This window comes from Procambarus clarkii, chromosome 40 (assembly GCF_040958095.1).
Source record: "Procambarus clarkii isolate CNS0578487 chromosome 40, FALCON_Pclarkii_2.0, whole genome shotgun sequence".
In the NCBI taxonomy this organism is placed as follows: Eukaryota; Metazoa; Arthropoda; class Malacostraca; order Decapoda; family Cambaridae; genus Procambarus; species Procambarus clarkii.
In genome coordinates, this window is record NC_091189.1 from 28647701 (window position 1) to 28669061 (window position 21361).

General features: G+C 45.2%; 1 protein-coding gene across 7 annotated transcripts in view; it reads left to right on the forward strand.

Annotated features, from left to right (window-relative positions):
- Window positions 1-21361, forward strand: part of LOC123758007 (glycine receptor subunit alpha-4) — a 107849-nt gene that overhangs the window by 64638 nt on the left and 21850 nt on the right. For all 7 annotated transcript variants that reach the window (XM_045742121.2, XM_045742124.2, XM_045742125.2 and 4 more), the window contains 2 exons: window positions 4669-4751; window positions 17613-17744. In XM_045742121.2, the coding sequence (XP_045598077.1) occupies window positions 4669-4751; window positions 17613-17744 (215 nt within the window). The remainder of the gene's footprint in view (window positions 1-4668; window positions 4752-17612; window positions 17745-21361) is intronic.

A 21361-nucleotide genomic window follows, 5' to 3' on the forward strand; every position in this document is an offset into this window, starting at 1 on the left:
CTCTGAAGAGACAACTAACACAACACCTATACCCCCTATTAGACTATTTTACAGGAACTTCTTTTCCACAGCTCATAAAACGGAGGAAAGGGTCCTGAAAGATATTGTTAATAGAAACGTTATCCCTACAGACAAAAATCAGAAGATACAATTGACGATCTACTATAAAACCAAGAAAACGGCCAACCTACTCATTAGAAACTCTCCAGAGACAAAGCAGAACGCTTTAAAAGAGACCAATGTCGTCTATGCCTTCAAATGCCCACTTGGGGACTGTAAGCCTCAAAGAATTCAGTATATAGGCAAGACAACAACATCTCTTTCCAGGCGATTAACGATGCATAAGCAACAGGGCTCCATTAAGGAACATATAATCTCTTCCCACAACCAGACCATCACCAGAGAAGTCTTAACAAAAAACACGGAAATCATTAATAGATACAGCGATAGCAGGCGGCTTGATATCTGCGAGGCACTACACATTAAGAAGTCGACACCAGCAATCAACAGCCAATTAATGCACAACTATATTCTACCCACTTCAAGACTCCGCACCAATATAGAAGCATCGAGAAATATGGGCCAATAGGCCCTTTGCAGTTACTTCCATTCTTCCCTTTAACTTACAAAATGTTATACCCACTGTTTCGTGTTCTGTCTTGTGTTGAAAGTTTGTTTTCACCTCATCGAAAACTGTTGTAACATATCACCTTACCCAAATGCAGGTATAAAATCGAAGCTGTTTGAACTCTGTTCAGTTATAATTGTGTGTGTGTGTAAACTAAAGTCTTTGAAAATGTAATAAGTTTTACGAAACTCGTTCAAGTGTCGCGTCAGACTTGAAATAAAAATGAATTTTGGAGAATTGATTTTTGTTACCATCAACAGTGAAAAGAAATATAAAAAACAGAGAAAATTCTTGTTAGAATTATTAATCTTACTTTTTCGGTCATATTTAATAATATATGTCTACAAGAAAGACTGCTACCAAAATATATATAAATATATATATATATATATATATATATATATATATATATATATATATATATATATATATATATATATATATATATATATATATATATATATAACTGAAAACTCACACCCCAGAAGTGACTCGAACCCATACTCCCAGAAGCAACGCAACTGGTATGTACAAGACGCCTTAATCCACTTGACCATCACGACCGGACATAATGAGGTGATAGCCGAGGCTATTTGAACCACCCCACCGCCGGCACTCGGATAGTAATCTTGGGCATAGCATTTTACCAAATCACCTCATTCTTTGGGGCACACGTGAGGAACACAAATGCGCATTTGTGTTCCTCACGTGTGCCCCAAAGAATGAGGTGATTTGGTAAAATGCTATGCCCAAGATTACTATCCGAGTGCCGGCGGTGGGGTGGTTCAAATAGCCTCGGCTATCACCTCATTATGTCCGGTCGTGATGGTCAAGTGGATTAAGGCGTCTTGTACATACCAGTTGCGTTGCTTCTGGGAGTATGGGTTCGAGTCACTTCTGGGGTGTGAGTTTTCAGTTGCATATTGTCCTGGGGACCATTCAGGCTTGTTCGCATATATATATATATATATATATATATATATATATATACATATTAGTATATTTTGGTAGCAGTCTTTCCTGTAGACATATATTATTAAATATGACCGAAAAAGTAAGATTAATAATTCTAACACGAATTTTCTCAATCTTTCGTACATTACGCTTCACTGTTGGAGGTAAATCAAAAATCACTTCTCCAAAATTCATTTTTATTTCTAGTCTGACGCGACACGGGCGCGTTTCGTAAAACTTATTACATTTTCAAAGACTTCACAAATACACAACTGATTAGAACGTATCTCTGATTTTATATCTACATTTGAGTGAGGTGGGAAGGGTGATGTGGCATTAACACAAGACAGAACAGGAGGGGATATTAATAGGGTATTAAAAGTATCAACACAAGACAGAACAGAAACAATGGGTATTGAATAGAAGTGTTTGTAGAAAGCCTATTGGTCCATATTTCTTGATGCTTCTATATTGGAGCGGAGTCTTGAGGTGGGTAGAATATAGTTGTGCAATAATTGGCTGTTGATTGCTGGTGTTGACTTCTTGATGTGTAGTGCCTCGCAAACGTCAAGCCGCCTGCTATCGCTGTATCTATCGATGATTTCTGTGTTGTTTACTAGGATTTCTCTGGCGATGGTTTGGTTATGGGAAGAGATTATATGTTCCTTAATGGAGCCCTGTTGCTTATGCATCGTTAAACGCCTAGAAAGAGATGTTGTTGTCTTGCCTATATACTGGGTTTTTTGGAGCTTACAGTCCCCAAGTGGGCATTTGAAGGCATAGACGACATTAGTCTCTTTCAAAGCGTTCTGTTTTGTGTCTGGAGAGTTTCTCATGAGTAGGCTGGCCGTTTTTCTGGTTTTATAGTAAATATCACGGAACTCTGCTCAAATGCCTCCTTCAGCTTCTGCAGATGTCTGACATCAGGTACCTGTGTAAAAATGTCGTCAACATACCTGCAGTATATGGCCGGTTTCAAGTTCATGTCGACTAAGACTTTTTGCTCGATGGTACCCATGTAGAAGTTTGCAAACAGGACACCTAGGGGAGAACCCATGGCGACCCCATCTACTTGCTTATACATGTGCCCATCCGGGCTCAAGAAGGGTGCCTCTTTAGTACAAGCTTGGAGTAGTTTCCTCAGAATACTTTCTGGCATGTCAAGAGGAGTACAGGCTGGATCACGATACACTCTGTCGGCTATCATTCCGATTGTCTCGTCCACAGGTACGTTGGTAAACAGCGATTCTACGTCCAACGAGGCTCTTATCCCTGTGGCCCGTGTGCCCCGCAGTAAGTCCACAAATTCCTTTGGAGACTTCAGGCTGAAGGCGCAAGGAACATAAGGAGTCAGCAGGCCGTTGAGTCGCTTTGCCAGTCTGTACGTGGGTGTGGGTATCTGGCTAATGATTGGCCGAAGTGGGTTTCCAGGCTTGTGCGTCTTGACATTTCCATACGCATATCCAGGTTTATATTCCCCAATATAATAGTATATAATAGTTTATATAGTTTATATAGTATTTATTTACTATAAAACCAGAAAAACGGCCAGCCTACTCATGAGAAACTCTCCAGACACAAAACAGAACGCTTTAAAAGAGACTAATGTCGTCTATGCCTTCAAATGCCCACTTGGGGACTGTAAGCTCCAAAAAACCCAGTATATAGGCAAGACAACAACATCTCTTTCTAGGCGTTTAACGATGCATAAGCAACAGGGCTCCATTAAGGAACATATAATCTCTTCCCATAACCAAACCATCGCCAGAGAAATCCTAGTAAACAACACAGAAATCATCGATAGATACAGCGATAGCAGGCGGCTTGACGTTTGCGAGGCACTACACATCAAGAAGTCAACACCAGCAATCAACAGCCAATTATTGCACAACTATATTCTACCCACCTCAAGACTCCGCTCCAATATAGAAGCATCAAGAAATATGGACCAATAGGCTTTCTACAAACACTTCTATTCAATACCCATTGTTTCTGTTCTGTCTTGTGTTGATACTTTTAATACCCTATTAATATCCCCTCCTGTTCTGTCTTGTGTTAATGCCACATCACCCTTCCCACCTCACTCAAATGTAGATATAAAATCAGAGATACGTTCTAATCAGTTGTGTATTTGTGAAGTCTTTGAAAATGTAATAAGTTTTACGAAACGCGCCCGTGTCGCGTCAGACTAGAAATAAAAATGAATTTTGGAGAAGTGATTTTTGATTTACCTCCAACAGTGAAGCGTAATGTACGAAAGATTGAGAAAATTCGTGTTAGAATTATTAATCTTACTTTTTCGGTCATATTTAATAATATATATATATATATATATATATATATATATATATATATATATATATATATATATATATATATATATATATATATATATATATATATATATATATTATCTCTGTCCACATATATGCTCTATATGTGGACAGAGCATCAATATGGCTTAAGGCGTTGAGCTTTGCCTCAAGACGAAGCTTGGGCTGATCTCTAAGTTGCTTCTTGGGTGGAAAGGGAGGGATTAAAACTGGAAAGGGTGTAACCTCCCACGGTGCAGGAAAGTGCCGTTGTTGTTTCTCTTGGTACAAATCATGAACCTGATACATTCTGAGTTGAGTTCCAGTTTTTGTTATCCATTTGGAACAATGCTGATCTTCAATAAAGAATAGGAGATAGTTGGAAGTAGTTCATACCACAACACATACCACACTACTCTGTAGCACAATGACACCAAGTGGGTGGCCTTCACACTATGTACCATTATACGCTTAGAGTCCCTTAGTAAAGTCTGGGTGGAAGTAGAACGGAACCTACAATATAAAGTGCTGTAGCTGGATTTACCTGAGGGTTACGATCTCTTGGTTAAGACTGACACTTAGCCAATAGTCTGTCGTGTCAGAAGTGCTCCAAAGCACCTGCGGTGTCCAGCACAATATACCTGACCTTGCAGTCCTCTTGCAGAAACACACCTTTTCTGAATATATATTCATAACGTCACATTAGCCGGTGGTGGTCAGAGAATGCTATAACCTTGTCTCTCTCACTCACACCTCACACTCCCGGGACGCCAGGATGAGCATTACCCTCATGTGCCACTTCGACTTCCACCACTACCCTCACGATGAGCAGAAGTGTGAGATGCTCATTCAGAGTTGTGAGTTGGGTTCCTCTAGCCTCGTGTAGCCTCGTGTAGCCTCGTGTAGCCTCGTGCAGCCTCGTGTAGCCTCGTGCAGCCTCGTGTAGCCTCGTGTAGCCTCGTGCAGCCTCGTGTAGCCTCGTGTAGCCTCGTGCAGCCTTGTGTAGCCTCGTGTAGCCTCGTGCAGCCTCGTGTAGCCTCGTGTAGCCTCGTGCAGCTTCGTGTAGCCTCGTGTAGCCTCGTGCAGCCTCGTGTAGCCTCGTGTAGCCTCGTGTAGCCTCGTGCAGCCTCGTGTAGCCTCGTGTAGCCTCGTGTAGCCTCGTGTAGCCTCGTGCAGCCTCGTGTAGCCTCGTGTAGCCTCGTGTAGCCTCGTGCAGCCTCGTGTAGCCTCGTGTAGCCTCGTGTAGCCTCGTGCGCTCTGTCTTTCTCCACCTTCAATTATTTGTTGTTTATAAGTGTACTGTTGAAGGATTTTTCGTTTTCACTGAAGATTTTTCCTTGCATGAGTATGCTTTTATGATTTTGTGATGTTATTATGTGTATTGTTGAATTGTCATCGTTGTTGTTCCTGTTGTTGTTGTCTATGTTGTTGACTAGTGTAGCCCATGTTGTTGTTGTTGTTGACTAGTGTAGCCCATGTTGTTGTTGTTGTTGACTAGTGTAGCCCATGTTGTTGTTGTCTATGTTGTTGACTAGTGTAGCTCATGTTGTTGTTGTTGACTAGTGTAGCCCATGTTGTTGTTGTTGTTGTTGTCTATGTTGTTGACTGGTGTAGCTCATGTTGTTGTTGTTGACTAGTGTAGCCCATGTTGTTGCTGTTGTTGTTGTCTATGTTGTTGACTAGTGTAGCCCATGTTGTTGTTGTTGACTGGTGTAGCCCATGTTGTTGCTGTTGTTGTTGTCTATGTTGTTGACTGGTGTAGCTCATGTTGTTGTTGTTGACTAGTGTAGTCCATGTTGTTGTTGTTGTTGTTGTTGACTAGTGTAGCCCATGTTGTTGTTGTTGTTGTTGTTGACTAGTGTAGCCCATGTTGTTGTTGTTGTTGTTGTTGTTGTTGTTGACTAGTGTAGCCCATGTTGTTGTTGTTGTTGACTAGTGTAGTCCATGTTGTTGTTGTTGTTGTTGTTGACTGGTGTAGCCCATGTTGTTGTTGTTGTTGTTGTTGACTAGTGTAGCCCATGTTGTTGTTGTTGTTGACTGGTGTAGCCCATGTTGTTGTTGTTGACTAGTGTAGCCCATGTTGTTGTTGTTGTTGTTGACTGATGTAGCCCATGTTGTAGTTGTTGTTGACTAGTGTAGCCCATGTTGTTGTTGTTGTTGACTGGTGTAGCCCATGTTGTTGTTGTTGTTGTTGACTAGTGTAGCCCATGTTGTTGTTGTTGACTGGTGTAGCCCATGTTGTTGTTGTTGTTGTTGTTGACTAGTGTAGCCCATGTTGTTGTTGTTGTTGACTGGTGTAGCCCATGATGTTGTTGTTGTTGTTGACTAGTGTAGCCCATGTTGTTGTTGTTGTTGACTGGTGTAGCCCATGTTGTTGTTGTTGTTGACTAGTGTAGCCAAATGTTGTTGTTGTTGACTGGTGTAGCTCATGTTGTTGTTGTTGTTGACTAGTGTAGCCCATGTTGTTGTTGTTGTTGTTGTTGACTAGTGTAGCCCATGTTGTTGTTGTTGTTGTTGTTGTTGTTGTTGTTGTTGACTAGTGTAGCCCATGTTGTTGTTGTTGTTGTTGTTGTTGTTGACTAGTGTAGCCCATGTTGTTGTTGTTGTTGTTGACTGGTGTAGCTCATGTTGTTGTTGTTGTTGTTGTTGTTGTTGTTGTTGTTGTTGTTGTTGTTGTTGTTGTTGTTGTTGTTGTTGTTGACTGGTGTAGCTCATGTTGTTGTTGTTGTTCTTGACTGGTGTAGCTCATGTTGTTGTTGTTGTTGACTAGTGTAGCTCATGTTGTTGTTGTTGTTGTTGACTGGTGTAGCTCATGTTGTTGTTGTTGTTGTTGTTGTTGACTAGTGTAGCCCATGTTGTTGTTGTTGTTGTTGACTGGTGTAGCTCATGTTGTTGTTGTTGTTGTTGACTGGTGTAGCTCATGTTGTTGTTGTTGTTGTTGTTGTTGACTGGTGTAGCTCATGTTGTTGTTGTTGTTGTTGACTGGTGTAGCTCATGTTGTTGTTGTTGACTAGTGTAGCCCATGTTGTTGTTGTTGTTGTTGTTGACTAGTGTAGCCCATGTTGTTGTTGTTGTTGACTGGTGTAGCCCATGTTGTTGTTGTTGTTGTTGTTGTTGTTGTTGTTGTTGTTGACTAGTGTAGCCCATGTTGTTGTTGTTGTTGTTGACTAGTGTAGCCCATGTTGTTGTTGTTGACTAGTGTAGCCCATGTTGTTGTTGTTGTTGTTGTTGTTGTTGTTGTTGACTAGTGTAGCCCATGTTGTTGTTGTTGTTGTTGTTGTTGTTGTTGACTAGTGTAGCCCATGTTGTTGTTGTTGTTGTTGTTGACTAGTGTAGCCCATGTTGTTGTTGTTGTTGTTGACTAGTGTAGCCCATGTTGTTGTTGTTGACTGGTGTAGCCCATGTTGTTGTTGTTGTTGTTGACTAGTGTAGCCCATGTTGTTGTTGTTGTTGTTGACTAGTGTAGCCCATGTTGTTGTTGTTGTTGTTGACTGGTGTAGCCCATGTTGTTGTTGTTGTTGTTGACTAGTGTAGCCCATGTTGTTGTTGTTGTTGTTGTTGTTGTTGTTGTTGTTGACTAGTGTAGCCCATGTTGTTGTTGTTGTTGTTGACTGGTGTAGCCCATGTTGTTGTTGTTGTTGTTGACTAGTGTAGCCCATGTTGTTGTTGTTGTTGTTGTTGACTGGTGTAGCCCATGTTGTTGTTGTTGTTGTTGACTAGTGTAGCCCATGTTGTTGTTGTTGTTGTTGACTAGTGTAGCCCATGTTGTTGTTGTTGACTAGTGTAGCCCATGTTGTTGTTGTTGTTGTTGACTGGTGTAGCCCATGTTGTTGTTGTTGTTGTTGACTAGTGTAGCCCATGTTGTTTTTGTTGTTGTTGACTGGTGTAGCCCATGTTGTTGTTGTTGACTGGTGTAGCCCATGTTGTTGTTGTTGACTAGTGTAGCCCATGTTGTTGTTGTTGACTAGTGTAGCCCATGTTGTTGTTGTTGTTGTTGACTAGTGTAGCCCATGTTGTTGTTGTTGACTAGTGTAGCCCATGTTGTTGACTAGTGTAGCCCATGTTGTTGTTGTTGTTGTTGACTGGTGTAGCCCATGTTGTTGTTGTTGACTAGTGTAGCCCATGTTGTTGTTGTTGACTGGTGTAGCCCATGTTGTTGTTGTTGACTGGTGTAGCCCATGTTGTTGTTGTTGACTGGTGTAGCCCATGTTGTTGTTGTTGTTGTTGACTAGTGTAGCCCATGTTGTTGTTGTTGTTGACTGGTGTAGCCCATGTTGTTGTTGTTGACTGGTGTAGCCCATGTTGTTGTTGTTGACTAGTGTAGCCCATGTTGTTGTTGTTGACTGGTGTAGCCCATGTTGTTGTTGTTGACTAGTGTAGCCCATGTTGTTGTTGTTGTTGTTGACTAGTGTAGCCCATGTTGTTGTTGTTGACTGGTGTAGCTCATGTTGTTGTTGACTAGTGTAGCCCATGTTGTTGTTGTTGTTGTTGACTAGTGTAGCCCATGTTGTTGTTGTTGTTGTTGACTGGTGTAGCCCATGTTGTTGTTGTTGTTGACTGGTGTAGCCCATGTTGTTGTTGTTGTTGACTGGTGTAGCCCATGTTGTTGTTGTTGACTAGTGTAGCCCATGTTGTTGTTGTTGACTGGTGTTGCCCATGTTGTTGTTGTTGACTGGTGTAGCCCATGTTGTTGTTGTTGTTGTTGACTGGTGTAGCCCATGTTGTTGTTGTTGACTGGTGTAGCTCATGTTGTTGTTGTTGTTGTTGTTGACTAGTGTAGCCCATGTTGTTGTTGTTGTTGTTGACTAGTGTAGCCCATGTTGTTGTTGTTGTTGTTGACTAGTGTAGCCCATGTTGTTGTTGTTGTTGTTGACTGGTGTAGCCCATGTTGTTGTTGTTGACTAGTGTAGCCCATGTTGTTGTTGTTGACTAGTGTAGCCCATGTTGTTGTTGTTGACTGGTGTAGCCCATGTTGTTGTTGTTGACTAGTGTAGCCCATGTTGTTGTTGTTGACTGGTATAGCCCATGTTGTTGTTGTTGTTGTTGTTGACTAGTGTAGCCCATGTTGTTGTTGTTGTTGTTGACTGGTGTAGCCCATGTTGTTGTTGTTGACTGGTGTAGCCCATGTTGTTGTTGTTGACTGGTGTAGCCCATGTTGTTGTTGTTGACTGGTGTAGCCCATGTTGTTGTTGTTGACTGGTGTAGCCCATGTTGTTGTTGTTGTTGTTGACTGGTGTAGCCCATGTTGTTGTTGTTGACTAGTGTAGCCCATGTTGTTGTTGTTGAATGGTGTAGCCCATGTTGTTGTTGTTGACTAGTGTAGCCCATGTTGTTGTTGTTGACTGGTGTAGCCCATGTTGTTGTTGTTGACTGGTGTAGCCCATGTTGTTGTTGTTGACTGGTGTAGCCCATGTTGTTGTTGTTGACTAGTGTAGCCCATGTTGTTGTTGTTGACTGGTGTAGCCCATGTTGTTGTTGTTGACTAGTGTAGCCCATGTTGTTGTTGTTGACTGGTGTAGCCCATGTTGTTGTTGTTGACTAGTGTAGCCCATGTTGTTGTTGTTGACTAGTGTAGCCCATGTTGTTGTTGTTGTTGTTGACTGGTGTAGCCCATGTTGTTGTTGTTGACTAGTGTAGCCCATGTTGTTGTTGTTGACTAGTGTAGCCCATGTTGTTGTTGTTGACTGGTGTAGCCCATGTTGTTGTTGTTGACTAGTGTAGCCCATGTTGTTGTTGTTGTTGTTGACTAGTGTAGCCCATGTTGTTGTTGTTGACTGGTGTAGCTCATGTTGTTGTTGTTGTTGTTGTTGACTAGTGTAGCCCATGTTGTTGTTGTTGACTAGTGTAGCCCATGTTGTTGTTGTTGTTGTTGTTGACTAGTGTAGCCCATGTTGTTGTTGTTGACTGGTGTAGCCCATGTTGTTGTTGTTGACTAGTGTAGCCCATGTTGTTGTTGTTGACTGGTGTAGCCCATGTTGTTGTTGTTGTTGTTGTTGACTAGTGTAGCCCATGTTGTTGTTGTTGTTGTTGACTAGTGTAGCCCATGTTGTTGTTGTTGACTAGTGTAGCCCATGTTGTTGTTGTTGTTGTTGACTGGTGTAGCCCATGTTGTTGTTGTTGTTGTTGACTAGTGTAGCCCATGTTGTTTTTGTTGTTGTTGACTGGTGTAGCCCATGTTGTTGTTGTTGACTGGTGTAGCCCATGTTGTTGTTGTTGACTAGTGTAGCCCATGTTGTTGTTGTTGACTAGTGTAGCCCATGTTGTTGTTGTTGTTGTTGACTAGTGTAGCCCATGTTGTTGTTGTTGACTAGTGTAGCCCATGTTGTTGACTAGTGTAGCCCATGTTGTTGTTGTTGTTGACTGGTGTAGCCCATGTTGTTGTTGTTGACTAGTGTAGCCCATGTTGTTGTTGTTGACTGGTGTAGCCCATGTTGTTGTTGTTGACTGGTGTAGCCCATGTTGTTGTTGTTGACTGGTGTAGCCCATGTTGTTGTTGTTGTTGTTGACTAGTGTAGCCCATGTTGTTGTTGTTGTTGACTGGTGTAGCCCATGTTGTTGTTGTTGACTGGTGTAGCCCATGTTGTTGTTGTTGACTAGTGTAGCCCATGTTGTTGTTGTTGACTGGTGTAGCCCATGTTGTTGTTGTTGACTAGTGTAGCCCATGTTGTTGTTGTTGTTGTTGACTAGTGTAGCCCATGTTGTTGTTGTTGACTGGTGTAGCTCATGTTGTTGTTGACTAGTGTAGCCCATGTTGTTGTTGTTGTTGTTGACTAGTGTAGCCCATGTTGTTGTTGTTGTTGTTGACTGGTGTAGCCCATGTTGTTGTTGTTGTTGACTGGTGTAGCCCATGTTGTTGTTGTTGTTGACTGGTGTAGCCCATGTTGTTGTTGTTGACTAGTGTAGCCCATGTTGTTGTTGTTGACTGGTGTTGCCCATGTTGTTGTTGTTGACTGGTGTAGCCCATGTTGTTGTTGTTGTTGTTAACTGGTGTAGCCCATGTTGTTGTTGTTGACTGGTGTAGCTCATGTTGTTGTTGTTGTTGTTGTTGACTAGTGTAGCCCATGTTGTTGTTGTTGTTGTTGACTAGTGTAGCCCATGTTGTTGTTGTTGTTGTTGACTAGTGTAGCCCATGTTGTTGTTGTTGTTGTTGACTGGTGTAGCCCATGTTGTTGTTGTTGACTAGTGTAGCCCATGTTGTTGTTGTTGACTAGTGTAGCCCATGTTGTTGTTGTTGACTGGTGTAGCCCATGTTGTTGTTGTTGACTGGTGTAGCCCATGTTGTTGTTGTTGTTGTTGACTGGTGTAGCCCATGTTGTTGTTGTTGACTAGTGTAGCCCATGTTGTTGTTGTTGACTGGTATAGCCCATGTTGTTGTTGTTGTTGTTGTTGACTAGTGTAGCCCATGTTGTTGTTGTTGTTGTTGACTGGTGTAGCCCATGTTGTTGTTGTTGACTGGTGTAGCCCATGTTGTTGTTGTTGACTGGTGTAGCCCATGTTGTTGTTGTTGACTGGTGTAGCCCATGTTGTTGTTGTTGTTGTTGACTGGTGTAGCCCATGTTGTTGTTGTTGACTAGTGTAGCCCATGTTGTTGTTGTTGATTGGTGTAGCCCATGTTGTTGTTGTTGACTAGTGTAGCCCATGTTGTTGTTGTTGACTGGTGTAGCCCATGTTGTTGCTGTTGACTGGTGTAGCCCATGTTGTTGTTGTTGACTGGTGTAGCCCATGTTGTTGTTGTTGACTAGTGTAGCCCATGTTGTTGTTGTTGTTGTTGACTGGTGTAGCCCATGTTGTTGTTGTTGACTGGTGTAGCCCATGTTGTTGTTGTTGACTAGTGTAGCCCATGTTGTTGTTGTTGACTGGTGTAGCCCATGTTGTTGTTGTTGACTAGTGTAGCCCATGTTGTTGTTGTTGACTGGTGTAGCCCATGTTGTTGTTGTTGACTAGTGTAGCCCATGTTGTTGTTGTTGACTAGTGTAGCCCATGTTGTTGTTGTTGTTGTTGACTGGTGTAGCCCATGTTGTTGTTGTTGACTAGTGTAGCTCATGTTGTTGTTGTTGACTAGTGTAGCCCATGTTGTTGTTGTTGACTGGTGTAGCCCATGTTGTTGTTGTTGACTAGTGTAGCCCATGTTGTTGTTGTTGTTGTTGACTAGTGTAGCCCATGTTGTTGTTGTTGACTGGTGTAGCTCATGTTGTTGTTGTTGTTGTTGTTGACTAGTGTAGCCCATGTTGTTGTTGTTGACTAGTGTAGCCCATGTTGTTGTTGTTGTTGTTGTTGACTAGTGTAGCCCATGTTGTTGTTGTTGACTGGTGTAGCCCATGTTGTTGTTGTTGACTAGTGTAGCCCATGTTGTTGTTGTTGACTGGTGTAGCCCATGTTGTTGTTGTTGTTGTTGTTGACTAGTGTAGCCCATGTTGTTGTTGTTGTTGTTGACTAGTGTAGCCCATGTTGTTGTTGTTGACTAGTGTAGCCCATGTTGTTGTTGTTGTTGTTGACTGGTGTAGCCCATGTTGTTGTTGTTGTTGTTGACTAGTGTAGCCCATGTTGTTTTTGTTGTTGTTGACTGGTGTAGCCCATGTTGTTGTTGTTGACTGGTGTAGCCCATGTTGTTGTTGTTGACTAGTGTAGCCCATGTTGTTGTTGTTGACTAGTGTAGCCCATGTTGTTGTTGTTGTTGTTGACTAGTGTAGCCCATGTTGTTGTTGTTGACTAGTGTAGCCCATGTTGTTGACTAGTGTAGCCCATGTTGTTGTTGTTGTTGTTGACTGGTGTAGCCCATGTTGTTGTTGTTGACTAGTGTAGCCCATGTTGTTGTTGTTGACTGGTGTAGCCCATGTTGTTGTTGTTGACTGGTGTAGCCCATGTTGTTGTTGTTGACTGGTGTAGCCCATGTTGTTGTTGTTGTTGTTGACTAGTGTAGCCCATGTTGTTGTTGTTGTTGACTGGTGTAGCCCATGTTGTTGTTGTTGACTGGTGTAGCCCATGTTGTTGTTGTTGACTAGTGTAGCCCATGTTGTTGTTGTTGACTGGTGTAGCCCATGTTGTTGTTGTTGACTAGTGTAGCCCATGTTGTTGTTGTTGACTAGTGTAGCCCATGTTGTTGTTGTTGACTGGTGTAGCTCATGTTGTTGTTGTTGTTGACTAGTGTAGCCCATGTTGTTGTTGTTGTTGTTGACTAGTGTAGCCCATGTTGTTGTTGTTGTTGTTGACTGGTGTAGCCCATGTTGTTGTTGTTGTTGACTGGTGTAGCCCATCTTGTTGTTGTTGTTGACTGGTGTAGCCCATGTTGTTGTTGTTGACTAGTGTAGCCCATGTTGTTGTTGTTGACTGGTGTTGCCCATGTTGTTGTTGTTGACTGGTGTAGCCCATGTTGTTGTTGTTGTTGTTGACTGGTGTAGCCCATGTTGTTGTTGTTGACTGGTGTAGCTCATGTTGTTGTTGTTGTTGTTGTTGACTAGTGTAGCCCATGTTGTTGTTGTTGTTGTTGACTAGTGTAGCCCATGTTGTTGTTGTTGTTGTTGACTAGTGTAGCCCATGTTGTTGTTGTTGTTGTTGACTGGTGTAGCCCATGTTGTTGTTGTTGACTAGTGTAGCCCATGTTGTTGTTGTTGACTAGTGTAGCCCATGTTGTTGTTGTTGACTGGTGTAGCCCATGTTGTTGTTGTTGACTGGTGTAGCCCATGTTGTTGTTGTTGTTGTTGACTGGTGTAGCCCATGTTGTTGTTGTTGACTAGTGTAGCCCATGTTGTTGTTGTTGACTGGTATAGCCCATGTTGTTGTTGTTGTTGTTGTTGACTAGTGTAGCCCATGTTGTTGTTGTTGTTGTTGACTGGTGTAGCCCATGTTGTTGTTGTTGACTGGTGTAGCCCATGTTGTTGTTGTTGACTGGTGTAGCCCATGTTGTTGTTGTTGTTGTTGACTGGTGTAGCCCATGTTGTTGTTGTTGACTAGTGTAGCCCATGTTGTTGTTGTTGACTGGTGTAGCCCATGTTGTTGTTGTTGACTAGTGTAGCCCATGTTGTTGTTGTTGACTGGTGTAGCCCATGTTGTTGTTGTTGACTAGTGTAGCCCATGTTGTTGTTGTTGACTGGTGTAGCCCATGTTGTTGTTGTTGACTGGTGTAGCCCATGTTGTTGTTGTTGACTGGTGTAGCCCATGTTGTTGTTGTTGACTAGTGTAGCCCATGTTGTTGTTGTTGACTGGTGTAGCCCATGTTGTTGTTGTTGACTGGTGTAGCCCATGTTGTTGTTGTTGACTAGTGTAGCCCATGTTGTTGTTGTTGACTGGTGTAGCCCATGTTGTTGTTGTTGACTAGTGTAGCCCATGTTGTTGTTGTTGACTGGTGTAGCCCATGTTGTTGTTGTTGACTAGTGTAGCCCATGTTGTTGTTGTTGACTAGTGTAGCCCATGTTGTTGTTGTTGTTGTTGACTGGTGTAGCCCATGTTGTTGTTGTTGACTAGTGTAGCCCATGTTGTTGTTGTTGACTAGTGTAGCCCATGTTGTTGTTGTTGACTAGTGTAGCCCATGTTGTTGTTGTTGTTGTTGACTAGTGTAGCCCATGTTGTTGTTGTTGACTGGTGTAGCTCATGTTGTTGTTGTTGTTGTTGTTGACTAGTGTAGCCCATGTTGTTGTTGTTGACTAGTGTAGCCCATGTTGTTGTTGTTGTTGTTGACTAGTGTAGCCCATGTTGTTGTTGTTGACTGGTGTAGCCCATGTTGTTGTTGTTGACTAGTGTAGCCCATGTTGTTGTTGTTGACTGGTGTAGCCCATGTTGTTGTTGTTGACTAGTGTAGCCCATGTTGTTGTTGTTGTTGTTGACTAGTGTAGCCCATGTTGTTGTTGTTGACTGGTGTAGCTCATGTTGTTGTTGTTGTTGTTGTTGACTAGTGTAGCCCATGTTGTTGTTGTTGTTGTTGACTAGTGTAGCCCATGTTTTTGTTGTTGTTGTTGACTGGTGTAGCCCATGTTGTTGTTGTTGTTGACTGGTGTAGCCCATGTTGTTGTTGTTGACTAGTGTAGCCCATGTTGTTGTTGTTGACTGGTGTAGCCCATGTTGTTGTTGTTGACTGGTGTAGCCCATGTTGTTGTTGTTGACTGGTGTAGCCAATGTTGTTGTTGTTGACTGGTGTAGCCCATGTTGTTGTTGTTGTTGTTGACTAGTGTAGCCCATGTTGTTGTTGTTGTTGTTGACTGGTGTAGCCCATGTTGTTGTTGTTGACTAGTGTAGCCCATGTTGTTGTTGTTGACTGGTGTAGCCCATGTTGTTGTTGTTGACTGGTGTAGCCCATGTTGTTGTTGTTGTTGTTGACTGGTGTAGCCCATGTTGTTGTTGTTGACTAGTGTAGCCCATGTTGTTGTTGTTGACTGGTGTAGCCCATGTTGTTGTTGTTGTTGTTGACTGGTGTAGCCCATGTTGTTGTTGTTGTTGTTGACTAGTGTAGCCCATGTTGTTGTTGTTGACTGGTGTAGCCCATGTTGTTGTTGTTGACTGGTGTAGCCCATGTTGTTGTTGTTGACTGGTGTAGCCCATGTTGTTGTTGTTGTTGTTGACTGGTGTAGCCCATGTTGTTGTTGTTGACTGGTGTAGCCCATGTTGTTGTTGTTGACTGGTGTAGCCCATGTTGTTGTTGTTGTTGTTGACTAGTGTAGCCCATGTTGTTGTTGTTGTTGTTGACTGGTGTAGCCCATGTTGTTGTTGTTGTTGTTGACTGGTGTAGCCCATGTTGTTGTTGTTGTTGACTAGTGTAGCCCATGTTGTTGTTGTTGACTAGTGTAGCCCATGTTGTTGCTGTTGTTGACTAGTGGAGCCCATGTTGTTGTTGTTGTTGACTAGTGTAGCCCATGTTGTTGTTGTTGACTGGTGTAGCCCATGTTGTTGTTGTTGTTGTTGACTAGTGTAGCCCATGTTGTTGTTGTTGACTAGTGTAGCCCATGTTGTTGTTGTTGTTGTTGACTAGTGTAGCCCATGTTGTTGTTGTTGTTGTTGACTAGTGTAGCCCATGTTGTTGTTGTTGTTGTTGACTAGTGTAGCCCATGTTGTTGTTGTTGACTGGTGTAGCCCATGTTGTTGTTGTTGTTGTTGACTAGTGTAGCCCATGTTGTTGTTGTTGACTGGTGTAGCCCATGTTTTTGTTGTTGACTAGTGTAGCCCATGTTGTTGTTGTTGACTGGTGTAGCCCATGTTGTTGTTGTTGTTGACTGGTGTAGCCCATGTTGTTGTTGTTGACTGGTGTAGCCCATGTTGTTGTTGTTGACTAGTGTAGCCCATGTTGTTGTTGTTGACTGGTGTAGCCCATGTTGTTGTTGTTGTTGACTAGTGTAGCCCATGTTGTTGTTGTTGACTGGTGTAGCCCATGTTGTTGTTGTTGTTGTTGACTAGTGTAGCCCATGTTGTTGTTGTTGTTGTTGACTAGTGTAGCCCATGTTGTTGTTGTTGACTAGTGTAGCCCATGTTGTTGTTGTTGACTAGTGTAGCCCATGTTGTTGTTGTTGACTAGTGTAGCCCATGTTGTTGTTGTTGTTGACTAGTGTAGCCCATGTTGTTGTTGTTGTTGTTGACTAGTGTAGCCCATGTTGTTGTTGTTGTTGTTGACTAGTGTAGCCCATGTTGTTGTTGTTGACTAGTGTAGCCCATGTTGTTGTTGTTGACTGGTGTAGCCCATGTTGTTGTTGTTGTTGACTAGTGTAGCCCATGTTGTTGTTGTTGTTGACTAGTGTAGCCCATGTTGTTGACCTATATATATTGTTTGTAGTCTCAGGCAGGAGGAAAAGAACTACAAGTAAAGCCTCAGGTTCACCTCATATTAACCAAAAATGTCAACCAGAGATTTACTGTATATGTATTGTGTGTGTGTGTGTGTGTGTGTGTGTGTGTGTGTGTGTGTGTGTGTGTGTGTGTGTGTGTGTGTGTGTGTATTCACCTAGTTGTGTTTGCGGGGGTTGAGCTTTGCTCTTTCGGCCCGCCTCTCAACTGTCAATCAACTGTTTACTAACTACTTTTTTTTCCGCACCACACACACACACACACCAGGAAGCAGCCCGTGACAGCTGACTAACTCCCAGGTGCCTATTTACTGCTAGGTAACAGGGGCATTCAGGGTGAAAGAAACTTTACCCATTTGTTTCTGCCTCGTGCGGGAATCGAACCCGCGCCACAGAATTACGAGTCCTGCGCGCTATCCACCAGGCTAGGAGGCCCCTGTGTGTGTGTGTGTGTGTGTATGTGAGAGAGAGAGAGACACACACCGGATACATAAACAAGAAAGCCATTAATCACTAGGAACTATTTTTTTTTTGACACGACAGGGATTCGACCCCCGGTGCCTGGCATCACCCCCTGGCATACAGAGTACTGTAACCACTACACCAGTGTTAATGTCTAAAGAGTTCCAAGTAATTTTATATATATTAAATAATAAGTCAATATAAAGGTTAGTTCATGTGTGGAAAAACGTGATGGATGTAGTAGAGAATTGCTTCACATTTTGAGAGACATGTTGATAACTCTTCTTCTTTTTCTCCCACGCTTATCTTTCTATCTTTTCTACGTTTTTAATCTTACCTTTATTCTCTTTCACCCACTTCCCATATTTAATTCTCTCTCTCCTACTGTCTTCTCTGACTGTCTGTCTGTCTGTCTGTCTCTCTCTCTCTCTCTCTCTCTCTCTCTCTCTCTCTCTCTCTCTCTCTCTCTCTCTCTCTCTCTCTCTCTCTCAGTGTCGTACAAGACAGAGGTGGTGAGGTTTGAGTGGTGCGAGAACTGGGCCCACGCCAGCAGCAAGCTGGACCAGGAGATCTTCTCTCTCCCACACTTCACCCTCGCTAAATATGAACACCAAGTCTGCAATGGTGAGTTTCTTTACGTACACCCTTCTGTGTCATGTAGCTACCCGTGTCACATGTGCACCCGTGTCACATGGGCAGCCATGTCACATGGGCAGCCATGTCACATGGGCACCCGTGTCACATGGTTACCCATGTCACATGGGCACTCGGGTCACATAGTCACCCATGTCTCACGGTCACCTGTGTCACAAAAGCACTCGTGTCACATGGGCACCTGTGTCACATGGGCACCTGTGTCACATGGGCACCCGTGTCACATGGGCACCCGTGTCACATGTGCACCCGTGTCACATGGGCACCCGTGTCACATGGGCACCCGTGTCACATGGTTACCCATGTCACATGGGCACTCGGGTCACATAGTCACCCATGTCTCACGGTCACCTGTGTCACAAAAGCACTCGTGTCACATGGGCACCCGTGTCACATGGGCACCTGTGTCACATGGGCACCCGTGTCACATGGGCACCCGTGTCACATGGGCACCCGTGTCACATGGGCACCCGTGTCACATGGGCACCTGTGTCACATGGGCACCCGTGTCACATGGGCACCCGTGTCACATGGGCACCCGTGTCACATGGGCACCCGTGTCACATGGGCACCTGTGTCACATGGGCACCCGTGTCACATGGGCACCCGTGTCAAATGGGCACCCGTGTCACATGGGCACCCGTGTCACATGGGCACCTGTGTCACATGGGCACCCGTGTCACATGGGCACCTGTGTCACATGGGCACCCGTGTCACATGGGCACCTGTGTCACATGGGCACCCGTGTCACATGGGCACCCGTGTCACATGGGCACCCGTGTCACATGGGCACCCGTGTCACATGGGCACCCGTGTCACATGTGCACCCGTGTCACATGTGAACCCGTGTCACATGGGCACCCGTGTCACATGGGCACCCGTGTCACATGGGCACCTGTGTCACATGGGCACCCGTGTCACATGGGCACCCGTGTCACATGGGCACCAGTGTCACATGGGCACCCGTGTCACATGGGCACCCGTGTCACATGTGCACCCGTGTCACATGGGCACCCGTGTCACATGGGCACCCGTGTCACAAAAGCACTCGTGTCACATGGGCACCCGTGTCACATGGGCCGTGTCACATGGGCACCCGTGTCACATGGGCACCCGTGTCACATGGGCACCCGTGTCACAAAAGCACTCGTGTCACATGTGCACCCGTGTCACATGTGAACCCGTGTCACATGGGCACCCGTGTCACATGGGCACCCGTGTCACATGGGCACCTGTGTCACATGTGCACCCGTGTCACATGGGCACCCGTGTCACATGGTCACCCGTGTCACATGGTCACCCGTGTCACATGGGCACCCGTGTCACATGGTCACCCGTGTCACATGGGCACCCGTGTCACATGGGCACCCGTGTCACATGGGCACCCGTGTCACATGGTCACCCGTGTCACATGGTCACCCGTGTCACATGGGCACCCGTGTCACATGGGCACCCGTGTCACATGGGCACCCGTGTCACATGGTCACCCGTGTCACATGGGCACCCGTGTCACATGGTCACCCGTGTCACAAAAGCACTCGTGTCACATGGGCACCCGTGTCACATGGGCACCCGTGTCACATAGTCACCCGTGTCACATGGGCACCCGTGTCACATGGTCACCCGTGTCACAAAAACACTCGTGTCACATGGGCACCCGTGTCACATGGTCACCCGTGTCACATGGGCACCCGTGTCACATGGTCACCCGTGTCACAAAAGCACTCGTGTCACATGGGCACCCGTGTCACATGGTCACCCGTGTCACATGGGCACCCGTGTCACATGGTCACCCGTGTCACAAAAGCACTCGTGTCACATGGGCACCCGTGTCACATGGTCACCCGTGTCACATGGGCACCCGTGTCACATGGTCACCCGTGTCACAAAAGCACTCGTGTCACATGGGCACCCGTGTCACATGGTCACCCGTGTCACATGGGCACCCGTGTCACATGGTCACCCGTGTCACATGGGCACCCGTGTCACATGGTCACCCGTGTCACATGGTCACCCGTGTCACATGGTCACCCGTGTCACATGGTCACCCGTGTCACATGGGCACCCGTGTCACATGGTCACCCGTGTCACATGGGCACCCGTGTCACATGGTCACCCGTGTCACATGGTCACCCGTGTCACATGGTCACCCGTGTCACAAAAGCACTCGTGTCACATGGGCACCCGTGTCACATGGTCACCCGTGTCACATGGGCACCCGTGTCACATGGTCACCCGTGTCACATGGGCACCCGTGTCACATGGGCACCCGTGTCACATGGTCACCCGTGTCACATGGGCACCCGTGTCACATGGTCACCCGTGTCACAAAAGCACTCGTGTCACATGGTCACCCGTGTCACATGGGCACCCGTGTCACATGGTCACCCGTGTCACATGGTCACCCGTGTCACATGGTCACCCGTGTCACATGGTCACCCGTGTCACATGGGCACCCGTGTCACATGGTCACCCGTGTCACATGGTCACCCGTGTCACATGGGCACCCGTGTCACATGGGCACCCGTGTCACATGGTCACCCGTGTCACATGGGCACCCGTGTCACATGGTCACCCGTGTCACATGGTTACCCGTGTCACATGGTCACCCGTGTCACATGGTCACCCGTGTCACATGGTCATATATATTGTGAAATGTTCCCTTTTTCCCTATACCCTCCCTAGCCCCACTTTGGGCGCCAGATGTTAAGTGACCAATTTGTCCCCACAAGTCTAGCACCGCGCTGGGCGCCACAATGTAAGATTTTACTGGTTATTGGGATGTGAATTCGAATGTTTACCTTCAACAAACAAATGAATACACTGGTGAGGCGTGAGCAGGGCGCCAAGGTGCAGGTATCCCAGGTGGAGCGGAAGGCCAGGTGCAGGTATCCCAGGTGGAGCGGAAGGCCAGGTGCAGGTATCCCAGGTGGAGCGGAAGGCCAGGTGCAGGTATCCCAGGTGGAGCGGAAGGCCAGGTGCAGGTATCCCAGGTGGAGCGGAAGGCCAGGTGCAGGTATCCCAGGTGGAGCGGAAGGCCAGGTGCAGGTATCCCAGGTGGAGCGGAAGGCAAGGTGCAGGTATCCCAGGTGGAGCGGAAGGCCAGGTGCAGGTATCCCAGGTGGAGCGGAAGGCCAGGTGCAGGTATCCCAGGTGGAGCGGAAGGCCAGGTGCAGGTATCCCAGGTGGAGCGGAAGGCCAGGATGGTGTTTTAATGCACCAGCAATACTCGACCTCTCACACTTGGCTAGTTCTCTCTGCAACTTTCCTGCAAGCAAATAATGCAGGTAGCGGATGGGTTAACTCACGCCGAATGTTATATTCAGTGTTTGAGGCTCTGGATCCTGAGGCAACTGAAATTACTGACAACGTCAAGTCGCAGGTGATGAAATATGGGGATCAGTACTGCTGATGTAAGAATAACACCAAAGGCACGTGTGTAACAAGATAAATGTATTCAACAAGTTAATTACTAATACACAGTGACACACATTAGTTACGTTAGTGAAGAGTGTTACCTCAACAACTGTGACAACACCCGCTGGCCGCAGCAGGACTCCCTTCCCGCCACTCTCACAGGTGTTACA